At 36.1% G+C, this 20483-nt stretch overlaps 1 protein-coding gene across 1 annotated transcript; it reads left to right on the forward strand.

Annotated features, from left to right (window-relative positions):
* Positions 1–2553: 2553 nt before the first annotated feature.
* LOC110928822 (probable LRR receptor-like serine/threonine-protein kinase At2g24230) lies at positions 2554–5763 on the forward strand. The gene has a single exon (XM_022171866.2). The coding sequence runs from the start codon at positions 3017–3019 to the stop codon at positions 5588–5590; it is 2574 nt and encodes an 857-aa protein (XP_022027558.1). The 5' UTR covers positions 2554–3016; the 3' UTR covers positions 5591–5763.
* The last annotated feature ends 14720 nt before the right edge of the window (positions 5764–20483 follow it).

Raw genomic sequence — 20483 nt, forward strand, 5'->3', positions numbered from 1 at the left:
CGATCTCAAAAAAAAATTACATTGAGTAAACAAAGTAAAACAAAATATTACCATACTTTTGCTAAAAAAAACTAAAACGATGGAAGAACTACCGCTTGGCATGACGAATAAAAATTAAATTGAGCAAACCAATTAAAACAAAACACTACCATAGTCTTCTAAAAAAAATATTATAACGAATTTTATACTGGGGGCAAAATCGTAAATAAACACAAAAAATCATGTCGAAATATAAATCAACTTAAGTTTATATCGATACGTAAATAAAAATAAAGGCGTAAAACTCGATTAAAAAGTATTTAGAAAATTAAGAGGTTGTAAGAGTTAATGTTGAAAATTAAAGGGTAAAAGTAAAAAAAAAAAACCACAAAAAGAAAAGAAAGAAAGAAAAGGAAAAGGAAAAAAATTACACCACCACTGTAGCAAAATGGTGTTGTCATTTGAAATATATAATAATAAAAGACAAGGCACGGTCATGTCTAGCACTGTATTAGTCATGATATCGTCTATCATTTTTGTATATTAGCATTCAAGTAAATATAAAGAAAGTTATATATGTATTATGTATAAACCAAGTAATATTTGAACACGAATAAGTAAAATAAGACATGATTATATGAATATCTGTCCATAAAAAAATCATAACTATCCATAATCTTACAAAAAGAAAAGGTTTTAAAAGGTTATCTTTTAATTTCTAACAAAGCCCGATCATCCGGATACATCAATAGGCAAAAACCTGACCATCTAGATACACTCATAGGCAAAAGACCACTCACGCTCGTGATCGCATACGACGCTGGTGACTTGACCACATGTCAATTCCAGAGAAAACCCACCGCCCGAAGACACACTGTCGTAAAACCCTTATCTCGTGCATCCAAAACCCGAAACCGACTGAATTCAAAGCCACCGAACCCAAATTAGCGAACACCCAAAAAACCCAAACCCGAGTAACTTTAAATGATTCGCTTATCGGGTCACTTATCCTGATCAAAAACCTGAACAACCCGACCCAAAAAACCCGAAACACAAAACTCGAAAAAAACCTAAACATTTATTGTTTTTTCTTATAGAAGTGTTTTGGTTTGAAGTCTTTAATATATTGATCATTAAGTTTTGAGATTTTTAAATATTGATCATTAAGTTTTGAGATTTTTAAATATTATAATAGCATATTATTAAATAATGTTTGAGCTTTGATGATATTTTAAAAGTAGGGATATGAATTTTGATGATATTTTGTAAAAAAAAAAACATTTATTTTCATTTTACATCTATACCTGAAAACCGAACAACCCGACCCGAACTAACCTGATCTAACCCGAACCCGAATAACCCAAACCCGACTAACCCGGACTTTAAATGGGTTGGTTATCCGGTTAATTGTTCGGGGATAAAACCCGAACAACCAACCTGACCCGAAAAACCCGAAAACCAAAGAAAAAACCTGATGAACACCCTTACGTGCATGATATTTTGTCACGAATAAGACTTCAATTAGCAACCTCTCCAAAAGAAAGTGTACCTTAGAGCACTAAAAAGATAAAGATAAAAAAAATCAAAATCAAAAAGTCGATTCTTTTAAAAGTTGAAATAAATTTATAATTATTCCATATATAACTTTGCAACTTTTTTGTGCATAACAACTTGTAAATTATGCTTTATGAGTTTTTCAAAAAAAAAAAGTTGAATTTTTTACTTTTAACCAAAAAGTTTTTACCTTTTTCAATTTTAACCCTACATAATTTGTTTTTTAACTTTAACCCAAAACTTTTAATTATTTGCAATTTAACTTCGCAACTTTTGTCACTTATACTTTTCATCTTTCGCAAATTTTCGAGTTAATATGACGCAACGTGCATGTGTGGTTCAATGTTTTTACCTCTATTTTTTCATATTGACAAGTTCGTCGCAACACACATATCCTAAGTCGAGTCAGTGTTGGTCGTCGATGACGGTTGTGTGACATTAGTACTATTTGACACACCGTTTTACGCTCCGCCGCAATGCGCGGTGTGCTTTGGGGGGTTTTCAAAGAAAAAATGGTTATGAATATGGTTGTCGTAACGTTGGCTTTGGGGGTTTTCCAAAAAAAATTGATTCTTTACTTTTCACCCAAAAGTATTTCATAAATTACTTTTAACCCAAAACTATTTGTTTTTTTTTTACTTTCAACCCAAAACTTTTTATCTTTTGTAATCTATTCTCATAACTTTTTGTACTTTCAACTTTGATCCTTTATAAGTTTTCATTTTTCGCAAATTTTTCGCTTTATGCTTGGTTCTAAATTTTGTGACTTAACACATCGCAACGTGCGTCTTTGGTTTAACGTTTTTATGTTTCGTTCTAAATTTTGCGAGTTAACACGATGCAATGTGCGTGTGTGGATGAACGTTTTTATATCGTTTGTTTTTTCCCTGTTTGATAGGTTTAACATAACGTGCGGGTCCTAGATTGACTTAGTTATAACTAAAGAATCCCCATTTCAACTTGGGGTAGTAAAATGATGAATAGTACCACACGAAAACCATAATTGAACAAAATTAAAGCTTGTTCTTATGATTTCACCCACCAAATCAACATTTCCCCCACAAACCCTTTTCTTCATCATCATCCCCATTTATGAATCCCCACTCACCTCCTCAGTCAATTTCATTTTACCCCCAATTTATTTCCCATTAAAGAAATCAACCCTCTTTTCTTCCCTATACCCTTTATTGCCTTTCATTACACACACAAAACTATCCTTAAATTTTCTTGTTTCCTCTGTTCCCTTACTCTACCTTCAACTCCAAATAAATGCCAATGAATTCACCCATGTTTACTGATTTCATTTCATTTTCTTGAAGTTTCTTCAATACCCAACTCATCATTAGGGTGGCGGACCGGTGGCCGGAGGCGGTGGGTGGCGGCGGCGGCGGTGGTGTTTGGGTTGAACTGAAAAGGGTTTCTGTTTCTTGAAGTTTTGGGGAATCTTTATATATTTTTACATCTTTTTGAGGTGTTTTTGAACATGGGTTTTGCTTTAGTTAGTTCAATAGTTGTTCTAACTCTGTTCTTCAGGTCAAACTTTGGTCAACAGCAAGACCAGCCCATACCCAATACAGATGGGTTCTTCATCTCTGAGTTCTTTAGGCAAATGGGTTCAAATATTTATAATATTTCTGGTCCTGTTTGTTCTTGGCAAGGTGTGTTATGTGATGCAAATCAAGAAAATGTTATTGGTCTAATGGCTTCTAATTTAGGCCTTTCTGGTTCTATTCCTGATAACACAATTGGTAAACTCACAAAGCTTCAATCTTTAGATCTAAGTAGTAACCAAATTACTGATTTGCCCTCTGATTTTTGGAGTTTAGGGTTATTAAAAAGTTTGAATCTTTCACACAATAATATCTCCATGAATCTTCCAAGTAACATTGGTAACTTTGGTTCACTTGAAAGGTTAGATCTTTCTTTCAACAGTTTCTATGGTAGTCTCCCTGATTCCATTGGTTCAATAAGCAGTTTACAAGTCGTTAATCTCGGTCGAAACCGGTTCGATTCCACTGTTCCATTAGGGATCACTAGCTGCCATTTGTTGACTTCTGTTGACTTTTCAATGAATAACTTTAGTGGTGTTCTTCCTGATGGTTTTGGGTCATCATTTCCTAACCTGAAAAGGTTGAATCTTGCTGGAAATGAGATAATAGGAAAAGGGTCTGATTTTGTAAAGTTGGAATCTTTAACTTACCTTAATGTTTCCGAGAATCTTTTTCAGGGTTCAGTTGTTGAAATCTTTCAAGAGCCTTTAGAAGTTGTTGATTTGAGTGGTAATCACTTTGAAGGTCATATTTCTCAGCTAAATTTCGGTTCTCGTTTGGTTTATCTCGATTTATCCGATAATGAAATCAGTGGGGATTTTTTCGCTAATTTGAGTCGAACCCGTAATCTCAAACATCTTAATCTTGCCAAGAACAGATTTTTAGAGCAACGTTTGATCAACGTCGATTCGCTTCGTGGTTTAGAGTACTTAAACTTGTCCGACACCAATCTAATCGGTCGAGTGAGCGATGAAATCTCGTCGTTAACTCATTTGAAGACGCTCGATCTCTCGAGAAATCATCTCACCGGTAAAATCCCGCTTTTGAGCTTGAAAACCCTCAAAAATCTTGATCTTTCGTTTAATAATTTGACCGGAGAGATACCCATTTCTGTCTTGAAAAAGCTTCCATGGATGGAAAGATTCAATTTTTCTTACAATAATCTGACTCTTTGTGATTCCGGGTTTTCACTTGAAACCGTTCAATCCGCGTTTATCGGGTCGTTAAACAGTTGCCCGATCGCTGCAAACCCGAATCTTTTGAAGGCGAAATCTCATAGCCATAAGGGACTAGAACTTGCGTTAGTTTTAACCGTTTCGATAGTCTTTTTACTCGGGGTGTTGCTGTTCTGTGCGTTTGGATGTCGAAAGAAAACACAAATGTGGGTTGTCAAACAAGATTCTTACAAAGAAGAGCAAGTAATGTCGGGACCGTTTTCGTTCCAAACGGATTCCACTACATGGGTTGCCGATGTAAAGGTTGCAACGTTAGTACCCGTTGTAATCTTCGAAAAGCCGTTGCTCAATTTCACCTTCTCGGATCTTCTTTCGGCAACTTCGAATTTCGATAGAGGGACCCTTTTAGCCGAAGGGAGGTTTGGGCCGGTTTATCGAGGATTCTTGCCAGGTGGAATCCATGTGGCAGTTAAGGTTTTGGTCCATGGATCTACCATGACGGATCAAGAAGCCGCTAGAGAGCTCGAGTATCTCGGAAGAATAAAACACCCGAATCTTGTCCCGTTAACGGGATACTGTTTGGCGGGTGAACAACGGATTGCGATATATGATTACATGGAAAACGGAAACTTGCATAATTTGCTTCACGATCTTCCTCTTGGTGTTCGAACGACAGAAGATTGGAGTTCGGATACGTGGGAAGTTGACGCGAATAACGATAACGGGATCCAAAACGCGGGGTCTGAAGGGTTGTTGACGACATGGCAATTCAGGCATAAAGTTGCGTTAGGTACGGCTCGTGCATTGGCATTTCTACACCACGGATGTTCACCGCCTATCATTCATAGAGACGTTAAGGCGAGTAGCGTTTATCTTGATTACAATCTTGAACCAAGATTGTCTGATTTTGGACTTTCGAAGATTTTCGGTAACGATCTTGAAGACGAGATCACTCGTGGGTCCCGTGGATACATTCCACCCGAGTTTGTAAACCAGGATGGAAGCTCTTCACCGTACGTGATCACTCCGAAATCGGATGTTTATGGGTTTGGAGTGATTCTCTTTGAGCTAATAACCGGAAAAAAGCCCGTTGACGATGAGTACCCGGATGATAGTTTCTCAAAAGATGCAAACTTGGTGAGTTGGGTGAGAGGTTTAGTGAGGAAGAATCGTGGGTCCGAGATTATCGACCCGAAGATCCGCGAGACTGGAGCCGAGGGTCAAATGGTTGAGGCGTTGAAGATCGGTTACTTGTGTACGGCCGATCTTCCAGCTAAGAGGCCGCGTATGCAACAAGTGGTTGGACTTTTAAAGGATCTTGAACAGCTATGAGTTGAATCAATGAGAAGCTTCAAATGACATTTAGTTTATTTATATTGTGTTCTTGTTGGTTTTTCTAATCTTTTTTTTTCTATAAGGTTGTGAAGTTATGTTTTGTTATTGTGTACAGTTTGTTTTTAAAGATGATAAAAAGATCAACACTTTCTTGATCCAACTTCTTTGCCTTTGGTTTTTTGGTGGCATAATCTTTTGTAATTTAATATGCAATTGTTTCATATCTTTGAAAATGAAGTTAAAGATCATTGAGATGTGAGGTCATATTGTGCTTCATTAAAGAATTCTTGTATATGAATTTGTAATAAATATATGCGAGCCAAATTCAAGACCTTGCACAAATGGGATTTCTTTAGAAACTAAAAATAGGTAGGAACCGGATCCGAGTTTGGTCAACAAAGTCAAGAACCGGTTAGGGTAAGAACGATTCCGGGTACGTTCGGGTTTTGGCTGGTTGGGGTCCGGGTTTTGACCGGGCAGAGGTGGAACCAGGTCGGGTACCGAAAACCGGGTAGGAACCGGGTCCGCGTTTGGTCAACAAAGTCAAGAATCGGGCAGGGTAGGAACCGGTTCTGGGTACGTTTGGGTTTTGACCGATTTTTTCGGGTTTTGACTAGGTGGGGTCCGGTTTTTGACCGGGTAGAGGTGGAACTGAGTCGGGTCCGTTCAGTTCATTTTGTCTACACCCGTGTTTGGAACTGGTATGTACCCGCGGGTTAGGTAGGGTAGGAACTGGAAACCAGGTATTTTGTGCATCTCTGCTTTAAGGTTGAATGTTTTACAAAGTAGATTTAAGAGATCTTTTATATTGGATATACTCATGTGATGTAAACTTTTTGTTGGGTACATTTTTGGATTAAAACTTTGTGTTTAAGCCTGGGTTCCATGGATTTTGTGCAAGTTATGGACCACTTTTGGAAGTCCATGCTTTGTGGTTCATGATCATGGTGATTTTTGTGGTTCATGATCATATGGTGGTGGCCACCTTGAGGTTTGGTAACCATCATTGTGCTATGTTCACATGCAATCTTAAAGACAAATATGTTATGGACTAAAAGTTGTTTCTTTATGAATGATATTGTCTGGTAATATTTTGTTTTTTGAGTAGTGGAATTATCAAAAAAGAGTCATGCCGGTTTTGACAATTTTTTTTTTAAAGCGTATCGCTAGTTATGGTTTTAGGAAATGACAATTAAACTGGTCGGATTGGGTGGGTTGGTCAAACTGGCCGGTTTAACTAGACTAGCGATTTGGTTTAAACAGCTTGATGGTTTGAATCGATTTTTTTTAACTCTTTTTAATCATCATTCTCTATTAATACTTAAGGGCTGATGAATATATTCACAATTATATTACATAGTTACATACACAATTACATGTTAAAAAATATAATAAATTTATGTATATTCATAACTGTTTTTCTAATATATTGACCAACAATTCATGCACTAACTTTTAAACATTATGTCACACAATGGATGAGGTATTCATGAAAAAAAAAAAACATTCCATTTATCATTATTATTATTATTATTATTATTATTATTATTATTATTATTATTATTATTATTATTATTATTATTATTATTATTATTATTATTATTATTATTATTATTATTATTATTATTATTATTATTATTATTATTATTATTATGTTTAAATGACAAAGTTTAAAACCCTTGATTCCAAATTGAAATCATTGGTCAACAAGAACATGATAATGACACCCATGATGGAGATTGTAGAATCAACTTATTTGGACTAAATAATATACACATCCTTCTTCAAAACAACTCACCTTTACATACATAGGTCAATAAAATAGTTAATTACAATTAGGTATATGTGCGTTTACAAAAAAAAATATATCATATATTCGTTATAAAAGTAGAGAGAAAAAGTAACTGAGTTCTAGTATTATGGCATTTTTAAGTTTATAATACATAAGTAGTAGACTAATATAATTTTAAGTTATAATACATAAAAGTAGACTAATGTAAAGTAATTTATATACGAGTAAAATACGAATAAAGAGGTGAATATCCTAAATAAGACTTGGTGAAAACAACTATAAACAAATATAAAAAATAAATAATGTTTATTTTTATTTTATTTTGTTTTGATTTATGTCTCTGCATAATGATTTAAATCAATAAAAAATCATATTACTAAATTATTTGAAATTTTTAAAACAAAATGTTATGTATTTTTTTTAACGGTAAGGAACGACGTGCCAACCTCTGTGATACTGGGCGTTGTGGCCAAGGTCGACTACTCAACCGCAACCAGCTCCTTGATTCTCCCAGATGTGCGGAAACCCGACCTCCACCCGCCCGAAGGCGCGACAGTGATATAATCAGTAAAACCTCGTCTCCCATCCAAGACGAACCGGCGCCACACGTATTCGCCCTTCACCTGGATGCTGCAGAAAATAATGGGGAGAGTGAGAGTCGAACCTGTGTCACAAGGAACACCAAGTATTTCCCCAACCACTACTTCATTAGCAATAAAATGTTAGGGTGTAAGGGGTGCATGCCTAATAAAATGGGAGGAATTTTCACCCACCCAATTATATTGTGTCATATCATTTCCTCTCTCATTTTTCTCTTTTGCCCAAAAAACACAAGGGGTAGTTTCCCCAAACCATTTTTTTTAAACAAGAAAAGACATGATTGGTTGAATACAAGTGGACCCCACCTTTACATTCTCTCCATCCCCTTCCCCGCATGCGGCAATCATCCACCGATTTCAACCCACCATCCCCCTTCCCCGTGCGGCAACTTTTCACGGCGACACTCACCCCGTGTGGCAAAACCTCTCCCCGCTTCCTTTTCCGCGACCACCCCAGACTCCCTTATGTATTAAAAGATATATCTGAATCAACAAACACAAATCTATCTGTACTTAGGGGTGTTTGGCTTAGCTTTTCCAATCTCCATTTTACTTTTTGAAAAAGTTAATATAAGTCATAAGTTACAAATACTAACTTCTCAAAAAATAACTTTTCAACATAAAAAAACAACTTAAATAAGCTAACCCAAACACTATAAAAACAATTTATTAACTTTTATAAGTCAATACGTTATAAGTTGCTCCAAAATAAGCTAACCCAAACACCCTCTTACTCTATAATAATAATGTAAACCATTTAGGGGACATATGGCGCTCTATGACGGGATCTCAATCATTTTTCCTGTCTAAATAATTAGTTATTATGTAAAATTGATTATTGAATAATTTTTTTTTTGGAGTAAACGTTTCTTTTATTATAAACTAGGTTAGAACCCCGTGTATTACACGGGTTGAATAAAGGTAATTTTATATATCAAATAATAAAAAAAATATATCTTTAAAAATCTCGTTTATTACACGGGTTGAATAAATGCAATTTTATATACCAAATAATAAAACAATATATATAAAAAATCTCGTTTATTACATTGGTTGAATAAATGTAATTTTATATATTAAATAATAAAAAAAGTTATATCTTTAAGAACCTCGTGTATTGTACTGGTTGAATAAAATTAATTTTATATATTAAATAATGAAAAAAGTTACATTTTTAATAACCTCATATGTTATACGGGTTGAGCACATGTAATTTTATATACTAAACAATAAAAAAGTTATATCTTTATAAACCCTATGTATTATATGGATTGAATAAATCTAATTTTATATACTACATAATAAAAAAAGTTATATTTTTAAAACCCCGTGCATTACACGAGTTGCATAATGTAATTTTGTATAGTAAAAAATAAAAATGTTATATCTTTAAAAAAACCTCATTTATTACATGGGTTGAATGAATCTAATAAAAATTTATATCTTTAAAAAAACTAACGGATATACTCGATATAAGATGGATGAGGTGATTGCGTTGATGGTTCTTATAAATGTCACTTAAACATAGTGATTATCGTATTTAAGTTGATAATTGAACATAAAAATAAAAGTATAGAATCAATAAATATTGATTAATATTTTTGTTGGGTGGAGATACAATAAGAAGTTTATTTGGCTAGGAAGGCTAGGAAGTGATCTTGACCATCCATTAAGTTAATCAAGGGCTAAGATTAAATCAGGGAAATTGAAAGGAAGAAAAGAGGCGCGTGAGTTTGTTCAAGGGCATTCTAGTCAATCCAAGCCAATAGTTTCTCTCTCCTCCAATTTCCTCCCATTTTTTAAACGTTAATAACTCTTTCATACGACATTATTTTTTTATAAAAATTGCACCAAAAAAACGAGTGTTTTTTTTATCTTTAAAACGAGTATACTATTGCTATATTTTAAAAAAAAAAAAAATTTAAACTCAGTTGCGTAAAACGCAATAGAAAAACCACCAGTTACGTAAAACGCAATGAAAAAAAAACATAAAAAATGACATTTTTCTAAAACGCAATGCACCAAAAACACAAAGAAATGACTTATTTGTAAAACGCAATGGTCAGAAAACACAAAGAAATGTCTTATTTGTAAAACGCAATGGCCAGAAAACACATAAAAAAGTGTTTTACCTAAAACGCAATGCACAAAAAACACATAAAAAGGTGTTTTACCTAAAACGCAATGGCCAAAAAACACAAAGAAATGTTTTATTTGTAAAACGCAATGGCCAGAAAACACTTAAAAATGTCTGTTTTCTAAAACGCAATGACCTAAAAAAACAAAAGAAAGTGTTCTCTGTAAAACGTAATGGACTGAAAACACCTAAAAATGTGTTTTACCTAAAACGCAATGATTAAAAACACTTCAAAAATGTGTTTTACCTAAAACACAATGACTAAAGATACTTAAAAATGTGTTTTTTCTAAAACGTAATAGCCAGAAAACACATAAAACTCTCTTATTTCTAAAACGCAATGGACACATAAAACTGTTTGTGAACTGTTTGTGAATTGCCTGTGAACTGTCTGAATTGTCTACGAATTACTGTCTACGAATTATTTCTAAAACGCAGCTCAACCCCAACCAGGGGCTCTGCCCCTTGGACCCCGCCAGGGGCTGCCGCCCCTGGGACCCCGCTACCAGGGGCTGCCGCCCCCGGACCCCCGCCAAGATCGTAAAACGCAATGACTAAATAAAAACCCAGATCGTGAAAATAAAATTAAAGAATTTCTTACATGGATCGAAGCCGGTTTCTTCATCAATTGACGAAATTTGAATGATAGAAACACTTATCAGTGATTGAATCGAACAAATCGAGTGATTATCTTCAAAATCACCAGAAAAAACGAGATTTTGAATGAAATTAAACTGGGTTTTCTTCGAAAAAAGCTGAAGAACACGTTGATCGGGTTTTGAATCATTGATTGGTGATGAAAATCGCACTATAATGTAGTGGTTATTGAGATAGAAAGTGAAGAAATGGTTGAAGATGGTGGGTTTTGAAAATTATGGGTTTTGAAGTTACTGGGTTTTGAAAAAGGAAGAAGAAGGAGTTTGATTGACTAAAATACCCTTTTTCTTTATTTTAAATGTTGCCACATGTCATAATTCTATGGCTTCCTATTCTTCCTAGCCAAAATTAACTTCCTATTTGATCTTTTCCCTATTTTTGTTTACCCCTTTTAAACATTTTTGAAATAGGTTCTACCCTTAACTACTTTATTTAATAAAATAAAGAGTAAATTACAATTTTGGCCCCGATGGTTATATCTCTTTTACCATTTTAGCCCAAAAAAGAATTTTTTATCATCTGAGCTTCCAACGTCTTTTTTTTCTAACCCTTTTGGCCCCTAACACTAACTTCATCCATTAAATGTTAGGAGTCAAAAGGGTTAGAAAAAAAGACGTTAGGGGCCAAAAGGGTTAGAAAAAAAGACGTTGGGGGGCTCAGATGTTAAAAAATTCTTTTTTGGGCTAAAAGGGTAAAAATGATATAACCACACGGGCCAAAATCGTAATTTACTCTAAAATAAATAAATCTTTTACATTAATTTCAAGATAAATAATTTTGAAATATGATAAATAGTATATAGATAAACCAAACACCAAAGTTAAAAACATTTAAACCAGAGACGATTACAAACTAAATTAAATTTTAAATTTAGAAAAATATTGGTTGTTTACAAAAATCATTAGTTACTAAACTTTCCAAGAAATTTCAACCTAAATGATAATAACTAATGTTTTGTTCTCAATTTAAATGATTTGATTAAGATAATAAAATTGATTTGATAATAAAAATATTCGTTCTTCAAGTCGTAGAAAATGTTTGGATGATCATCGCATAAATATTAAATCGAAATAAGTTCTAAGAAATATTAAACAAATATTTTTTTTTGTTTTTTTATAAATATATGATGTTATTAAACAAATACTAGTTAGTAAGTTTTTTTATAAATATCTAGTGTTATCAAAAAAATATTAATTAGTAAGTAACAAAATGGAAATAAAAACAAATGCGATGTGAACGGATTAATTGTTATGGAACAAATGTATAATAATAATAATAATAATAATAATAATAATAATAATAATAATAATAATAATAATAACATTCATGTACAAAAAATTATATCGTAGTTATAATTTAAAATAAAAATAAAAAATTCAAGAGAGTAAATTCAATATATATCCATTTTATCATCACATGTGGTATCTTTTATCTTTTATGTCTAATAAATAAAAATAATGTAAGTTATGTGTCGGCTTTGTAAGCCATTTAAAATAAATATTTTAAGAACTATAGATGTAGGGTGTAGACTTCTAATGATCTATATATTTTAGAGTAAATTACAATTTACGTCCCTAAGATAAGAGGGCAGTGTCAGCTTGAGTCCCCCAAACGAAATCTCGACGTCTGAGTCCCTATCTTTGAAAAGGCGCTACAGAATGCCCGTATATCCCTTTTTTAGTCCTTGTGGTAAAAAAAACGTGTTATCCACTTGAGTCCCTGATCAAATATTAATTGTATTTAAATTTTAAAGAGTAAATTTCACAAAACGTCAGTTAAGTTTCACCAATCCTGCTGGTTTCAGCCTTAATCTTTAAAACTTGCCAAAACCAACCTTTAAGATTAAATTAGTTACGGGTTTCGTCCTTTATCACTAACCCAGTTATTAATCCTTGTTAAATGGCCTCACATGCATAACATGTGAGGGTAAAACCGTCTTTTCATGCTATAGCATCCCTTTTTCTTCTTCCTCATGCCTTCTTCATTTACAGGTAACTGTCTTCTTCTTAGCTTTATCTCCAATTCAAAAACATCAAAATTATAAAGTCAATCAAAGTCAAGCAACAAACATATTCTATCCTGATCCAATATCAACATAATATGCATATCATATACAGCTCAATAAAACTATAATATTAAACCCCCAAATCATAAGAAACCTTAACCCTAGAAAAACAAAAATTCAAATCAAATCAAAATATTGTTACATAAAACAAGAGTGAAGAGTTGCATACTTTGTTGGAATTAGTGGTGATTGCAGGATCAGAGTGAGAGCCGTTGGATTATTCTTGATTAGCGTAATCTTCGTATGAACAGAGGATATAATCGGATGCAAAATCAAAGCCTTTTGAAGATCCAGAAGCCATCCAGTGAAAGAAGATCGATTGAGATCGAAAACAGGTGATTAAATGAAGATGAAATTAGGGTTTGATGATGATAATAATAATATATGGTAACCTGCAAACAAGGGGTGGAAAGGAAGGTTCGTGAAAACGTATTTTATACGGGGTTTGTTTCAAGAAAACCACCGGCCACAGAGATTGTTAAGGTTGGGTGATTCGGTGATCTGGGAAACTAATAGACATATAAATAAGTATTTTCTGTCTTAACTCTTAACCCAAGAAAAGAAGAAAATAGAGAAACAGTTACCTTTAAATGAAGAAGGCAGGAGGAAGAAGAAGAAAAAGGGATGCTATAACATGAAAAGATGGTTTTACCCTCACATGTTATGCATGTGAGGCCATTTAATAAGGATTAATAACTGGGTTAGTAATAAAGGATGAAACCCGTAACGAATTTAATCTTAAAGGCTGGTTTTGACAAGTTTTAAAGATTAAGGCTGAAACCAGCACGATTGGTGAAACTTAAAGGACGTTTTCTGCAATTTACACGTATTTAAATTATGTTTTTGTGAATAGTAACGTAAGATTAATATAAACACCTACCATAACATACCAAAATGCATAATATTAGTTATATTACATACCAAAATCCATAAAATTAGTATTATCTTTTCAGTTATATTATTATATAATATTTGCAAAACTTTTATAACTCAAGGGCTAAATGGGCATTCTGTTAGTTTGGTTAACTGAGTTAGTGGCTGAGGCTTAAGTTGTAGTGCTTTTTTCAAAAATGGGGACTTGGACGTCGAAAATCTTGTTTGAGGGACTTAAGCTAACACTGCATGGGGAAGATTCATTTGAGAAGAAAATTAAATTAAGAAGAAAAAGAACAAAGGGTACAAATGCAAAACATTAAATAGATAACATAAGTTTCCATACCGTATCCCGAATAACAACTATCTATATAATTCAGTTAAAGATACGTCCTATAACAACTATCTATATAATTCAGTTAAAGATACGTCCCATACCGTATCCCGAATAAACAAATGCATTATTACAGATAACATCCAAACAAGTAGTTCTGTTCCGACAACTCAGATTTAAAATAAACATAAATATTGTTCAATGCTCCTAAAGACCCAGCCTGGCAAGATCTACAGAAAACTATGCCCTAGTTGCGACAGACAACTATTTGTTGGGGGCCTCTAAAGCTTTATTCTAGCTTCACTTCCCTAGCAAGCAAATATCTTAAACACCTGTCACATACGTTAAAAATAAAGTCATTACATAAATTGTAAAGGTGAGCATACAAGTTTAATAATAGCATATAGAGTTCGAATAGTTTACGCATAACCAGCACGTACATAGAGGGAAATGATGCATGTTAATTATCGACATGGACCTATCGATACCAACGACTGCGGGTTGACTGTCCGAGACAGTTCGCAATACATGATTACCACCGTAATCCATGCAAGTAATTGTCCTTAACAACCCCCGTGTGAACGGGTGCTGAGTCCAAACTATAGTACTACGTTGCTAAGGCAGGTAGACAACATTCCACGTGTAAACATAACAACAAGCATACATTTAGTCACGTAATACATGCAATCGGTTAGCGTTCAAATAGTTTGAATAGTGTGTTCGATTGTGATTTTGATAAGTAACGTATGTAACACCCAAAAGTGCTAAAGCAAAAAGGGTTCGAGTATACTCACTGTGATTGATTATGGATTGAAGGGAGCGCTGAGAGTAGGGTTAGCCTGAATAGTTCGATAGCATAACGATAAGTAACGCGGAAATGCAAACAAGTGTGAATGGATCGAATAGCCTGGTCGATCGAACAACAGGTTCGGTCGAATGGGCTGTTCGTTCGGCTAACAGTCCTGTTCGATCGACCGGTAGGCTCGATCGGCTGGCCCATTCGAGTGGGTTGTTTCTTCCTCTGATGTGTTTGTGTATGGTGGTTTGAACTTTTGAAGTTTTCGTTGTAGTATTTGAGAACACTGAAGTGTCCTTACCTTTCAGGTCGATCGATCGAACGGTCTGTTCGATCGGCCGGCTTAATCGATTGGCTAGGAACTTCAGAAGTATTTCTCAGCAGGATGTCACTGATGTGTGTAAAATGCAACATATAAATTACATCAAATGAGGCATAAAACTAACCCTTTTTAAGTATTAATGTTGGAAAAAGAGTGTTTTTGTCTTCCTTTTGTATTTTCAGGATTAAATGAGCTCAAATTCACAAAAGAAGCAAAAAGACAGCTAATTCTAACATAAATACAAGAAAAGGAACAAAAGTAGACTGCCCGAACCCTCAACGGCATCCTCCCAAGCAAAAAAGAGAAAACCGAAGCCTGAACACGCCCCGTGCTCAGCCAGCACGGGGCCGTGCCCAAGAAGCAGCAGAAAGGACAAACCTGTAGAAGCTTCTATTGCCCACCACGGGGCCGTGTCCAGTGAGCACGGGGGCGTGGCGAAAGTACAGCAGGCGCATTAATTGTAATTGCGAATTACAATTAATGAAGAGAGATAGTGTCAGACGGGCACGGGGGCGTGTCCAGCAAACACGGGGCCGTGCCCAGCCTTCTGTTCAGCCTATAAATAGGAGTGCTTGGTTTCATTCCAACTCATCCCTTGGCACACCACCTCTCTCACACTTCATCCACCACCCACCACCACCATAACACCATCATCCACCACAATCATCCATTGTCCATCGTAGAGTGTGTGTGAGTCGTCTCGGGATCCAAGATTGATCGTAAGAGTTCTTGACAATCAAGGCCATGTTTGCCTAAGTCTCTTACATCACTTGGTGAAGACAAGTGTTTAGTATAATACTTTTTATTTTTAATCTTTTGCACTTTTTATTTGGTTTTGTATTAATGACTTTAATAACTAGTTGTTTATGTTGAAGGTGATCTTTCCTTATCGTTTGTCCGTGGTGTCTTGGCATTATTTTACTGTCTATATAAAATAAAAGATTTTCACCATTCATATCTCCACGGTCTATATGGAGGTATGTTGGCTACCTGGTCGGGGGTTAAGGGAACGGTTTGGTAAGGGTCTTGCCCTTGTTCAGCGTTTAGAGGTCCTGCAAGGGACCTGGGTCAAATTTAGTAGGATCTCCTTCAATGCCCATAGGTATTGGATGGCGGGGATCCAAACTCTTTGACCCCCTCATAAGTTAACTACTATTAATACTATAACCCGGCTATTTAGGACTGTATCCCTGCTGACTCAGACTACTTAGCCGAGGGTAACGTCACCGCCAAAAGCGGGGCCTACCATAATTTGCATTAATAACTTAATTCATTATCTTCCAATAATCCAACCCTTTAGGATTGTATCCTTGCTGACTCAAACTACTGGGTTGAGGGTAACGTCGCCTTCAAAAGAGGGGCCTACTACAATAACTAACATAATCTCTTAAACAAGTGCAAAAGTGCGAAAATAATCAAAGGTTATACTAATACACGAGTCGGATCCAAGTGATTCATCTTGTCTATCTGTTTTTATTTTATTTTTTATTTCCAGCATTTAGTTGGTTTTTATTTTCTTAGTTAAAAAACCTTTTCTAACTTTTTGATTTGATTAGACGTTGAGGATAAACCGGTACTAAAAGCTCTTGTGTCCTTGGACGACCTCGGTATCTTACCAACACTATACTACGTCCACGATGGGTGCACTTGCCCATATGTGTGTTTAGTGTTAGTAAATATCGTGTTTTATAAATTTAAAACTTGGCTAAAAGTGTAAAAGGGCTTAAAATATACATTAAAAATATAACACACTTCACGCACATCAAGTTTTTGGCGCCGTTGCCGGGGACACAAGGATTTTAAGAAAGTTAGGAATCAACGGCCTAATCATATTTTTATTTTTCTTTTAAATTTTTAGGATTTTTTATAATTTTTCAGCTTCTGCAGAGCTCAGCACGGGCCGTGCCCGCTGAACACGCCCCCGTGCTCAATCATTGGAACTGGCAATCTTGTTTTAAGTCAGACAGTAAGCTGAACACGGGGCCGTGCTCACTCAACACGCCCCCGTGCCCAAGATTCTCTTACTGAAAACAGAACCGTTAGATCCCGGCGGTTGGTAATTTCTGACATAAACATGAGTGATAGTAATTCTTTTTACTTTTGGCACTCTTATGGTATGTGGTGTCAATTATGTGGAGGCGAACATGAAGAATTAAAATGTTATTTTCTAAATTATAGGCCCCACTATATAGACCCACCGATTCCTTATAACCTTAAGAGGGGCGAAAGTAAAAATAACCATTATCTCTCCCTCGAATGCGCCCAGCCAGATATTCTAGGGGAAATGCTCCTTGACGAGTTATTTCAACTAGAAGAACTAATTCTAAATTGGTCAAAAGAACTTAGGAAGGATTTTATTGATCCGCCCCAAGACGATGACCATGAAGAAATGTTGGAACCGCATTCCGACAACCTCGTTGCTCCCGAAAATACCTTTATACCTAGAAAAGACTTGGACGATAGTCGTCCCTGTGCCGATTGTGCCGTGAAGGACTCTCCATCGACTTCGTTCGGTGCATACATAGACCTGAGCGATTCGGCATACACCTTCTTTAACGAGAGCCCAGGAAAGGGTTGGACTTGTCCACCTAGAATGAAAATAGGAATTACCCTCACCGACAACCTCTTGCGTTCTCGCCTTAGTATAGGACAATTAAGGTATCTTAGGCACTTTGGGGTTGTTCCAACCAATCAAGAGCCACCCGATACAGGTAAGCTCCTTAAAAACTAGACAACTTCATAAAATGATCCCTCGACACGGGGCCGTGTCCAGCCAACACGCCCCCCGTGTTCACCAAAAGATTCCCTTCTAATCAGTACGTCAGAATACGGACAAACTATGTCAGAATTTCACCTGCACACGGGGCCGTGTCCAGGATGCTGTCGTTTTCTATAAATGCAGCCAAGAATTCTGCACATTTGGACCAAATTGGGACAGAGATTTGAAGGAATCTTCTCTCAAACCATCCTAGGTAAGTCTAAAAGAAGGTTCCAATAACCCATCTTGTCCTTTCCTCTTCTAGCCATTTCCTTCTTTTTCATCTTTCTCCAAGAACTATCATTAAAAGTTTGAATTCTTCAAACTTTGTGGTAGGAAACAATGGGTTTTGATCAAGGAATCTTGGTAAAAACATGTTATGTAACATTGTTTTAAGTTATTAATGTTTAAAAAGCCTACACAAGTTCAGAAAATAACTTAAAACTTCAAGTTTCCTTGCTTCAAAATTCTGCAGAAAGATGAACACGGGGCCGTGCTCAATGAGCACGGGGCCGTGTCCAGATACTGTTTCATCAAATAAACTATTTTTCGGTTTATTTTTCGTAGAATGTCGAGTGAAAACAGCGAAACACCATCCGTTCATTCATCAAACAGCCGAAGAGGAAGGAGGCCCTCCGTTGAAGCTACACTTGTGCACTATGTGATAGCATTAAGGGAGGCTCTCGACGAAATGACGTCAGTAGAGGAGGTCCTAATTGACCGTATTAACGATCTTACGGTGGGGCTCGAAAGCAGCTTCCAAGAAATTAACCTCTTGCACCAGAGGTTAAATATTCTTGTAGCACCCCCGATGGAACCAGTCCTTCCACAACAGGATTGGAACTTGGCACTCGGGGTTAACAACCCTACCGGGTGGGAAGACTTCCCAGCGGAACCTCCCATGGGACACCAACAAGAGATTCCAGCGGAAATCGAAACTCCTCAAACTAATGCAAATGAACCCTCCTTTCTCCTTCCAAGGGAGGTGGAGGAGTGGCTCGTCGACATGTGAGGAGGGCCACACCCGGAAGAAGGAGTTTTAAAAGCCTTATCTAACCAAGATTAGTAGCTTCTTGGAAATTTTGCTAATTAAAATAAAACATAGGGCTAGAACTCCATGGCTTAATATTTATGTATTTTCATATTTAGTTTTATGTAATGTCTCTCTATGTTGGCAATGAAATGATGGTTTCTAAAGTTTGATGGTTTATAATAAATAAAACACACTCACGGTGGTAAAGGATGAAAAAGGGAACGAGAAAAATGGCCCCATGCATAAGAACGAGGCAACCCGACACAAATCTCCATTACAGAAGGCTCAACACGGGCCGTGCTCAACCAACACGGCCCCGTGCTGAGCCACCTGCAGAAAAACGCCCAGTTCAGGTAACTGGACATGAGCCGTGTTCACCAGACACGCCCCCGTGTCCAGGCTTCTGTCTCATTTCTTTAATTTCTGTTACTGGCACCTGAACACGGGGCCGTGTCCAGACTGCCAGTAACATAAATCTTTGCTTTTTAACACCACATTACACATCCAATCAACCTAAAAATTTATTTTTGGGACACATTGAGGACAATGTGTAATTTAAGTGTGGGGGGGGGGGGAAGCTAACACCTTTAAATTTTGCAAGTCCTAACAACAAGCCTTACACAAAACTCTATTGGAACCGTAGAACGTGGGTTCTTACTCGCTTCACCGGTTCGGACAGGAATCACCCAAGTCCGGCCGGTGAACTGTTCGGAACGGTAGTTTAGCGTTTAACCCGAAATCGGTGAACCTTGTAGATAGAATCCGAATCTTGAACCTCTTGACTATTAGAATGATAAGTAAGTTGGTTCGAGCTCCGTTTCTATCGGTTTTAAGGTTTTGAGTGCAAAAGAGTTGAAAGAAAGTTGGAAATCCTTCTTTCAATCCTTTTTACCATGAAAATGTTAAGATTCTTACAAATCTTAGTTTGCTTACGTGGAAATCAGTCAGATCTAAGCTATTCACGGTTGAATGAGGCCAAAGTATGATGTTCTTCAAGAACACCATGATGACATCACTCAAGAACACTTAGATCTTGATGATTTCACGGTTAGAAATCAAGTTTTGAAAGATAGAAAGGTTTAGAATCATGTAATGATAAAAAACGTACAAGAATTAGAGTGAAAACTTACCGGAGTTGAGAGAAATCTGAGAAAAGGTGAAGAATAAGGGCTGGTTCGGTCAGAGCTTTCCAAACGTAGAAAGAGTGACAATGACAGGGCTATTTATAGGCTCCAAAAGAGGAAAGTGGTAGCCGATCGGCCAGGATCTCCGATCGGCTGGGCTGCTCGATCGAACAGCATGTTCGATCGGCTAGCCTGTTCGATCAGTGATTCTTGTTCGATCAGGAACCCCTTTTTGAGTGTTTCGCGACGGTTTTCGATATTTTGATCTCGATGGACGATGATACGAATACGATAGAGTTCCTATTCAAATTACTTTCAGTCCCAACTACTATATCTAACATACAATCATCTATAAGTCATGTTTCGATGTCGGTTTCGATTGAGTTTGATTGCTTTTCGA

Source organism: Helianthus annuus, chromosome 3 (assembly GCF_002127325.2).
Source record: "Helianthus annuus cultivar XRQ/B chromosome 3, HanXRQr2.0-SUNRISE, whole genome shotgun sequence".
Lineage (NCBI taxonomy): Eukaryota > Viridiplantae > Streptophyta > Magnoliopsida > Asterales > Asteraceae > Helianthus > Helianthus annuus.

Coding starts and splice junctions, on each gene's coding strand:
- LOC110928822 (XM_022171866.2), top strand. CDS start 3,017: ATGGGTTTTGCTTTAGTTAGTTCAATAGTTGTTCTAACTCTGTTCTTC.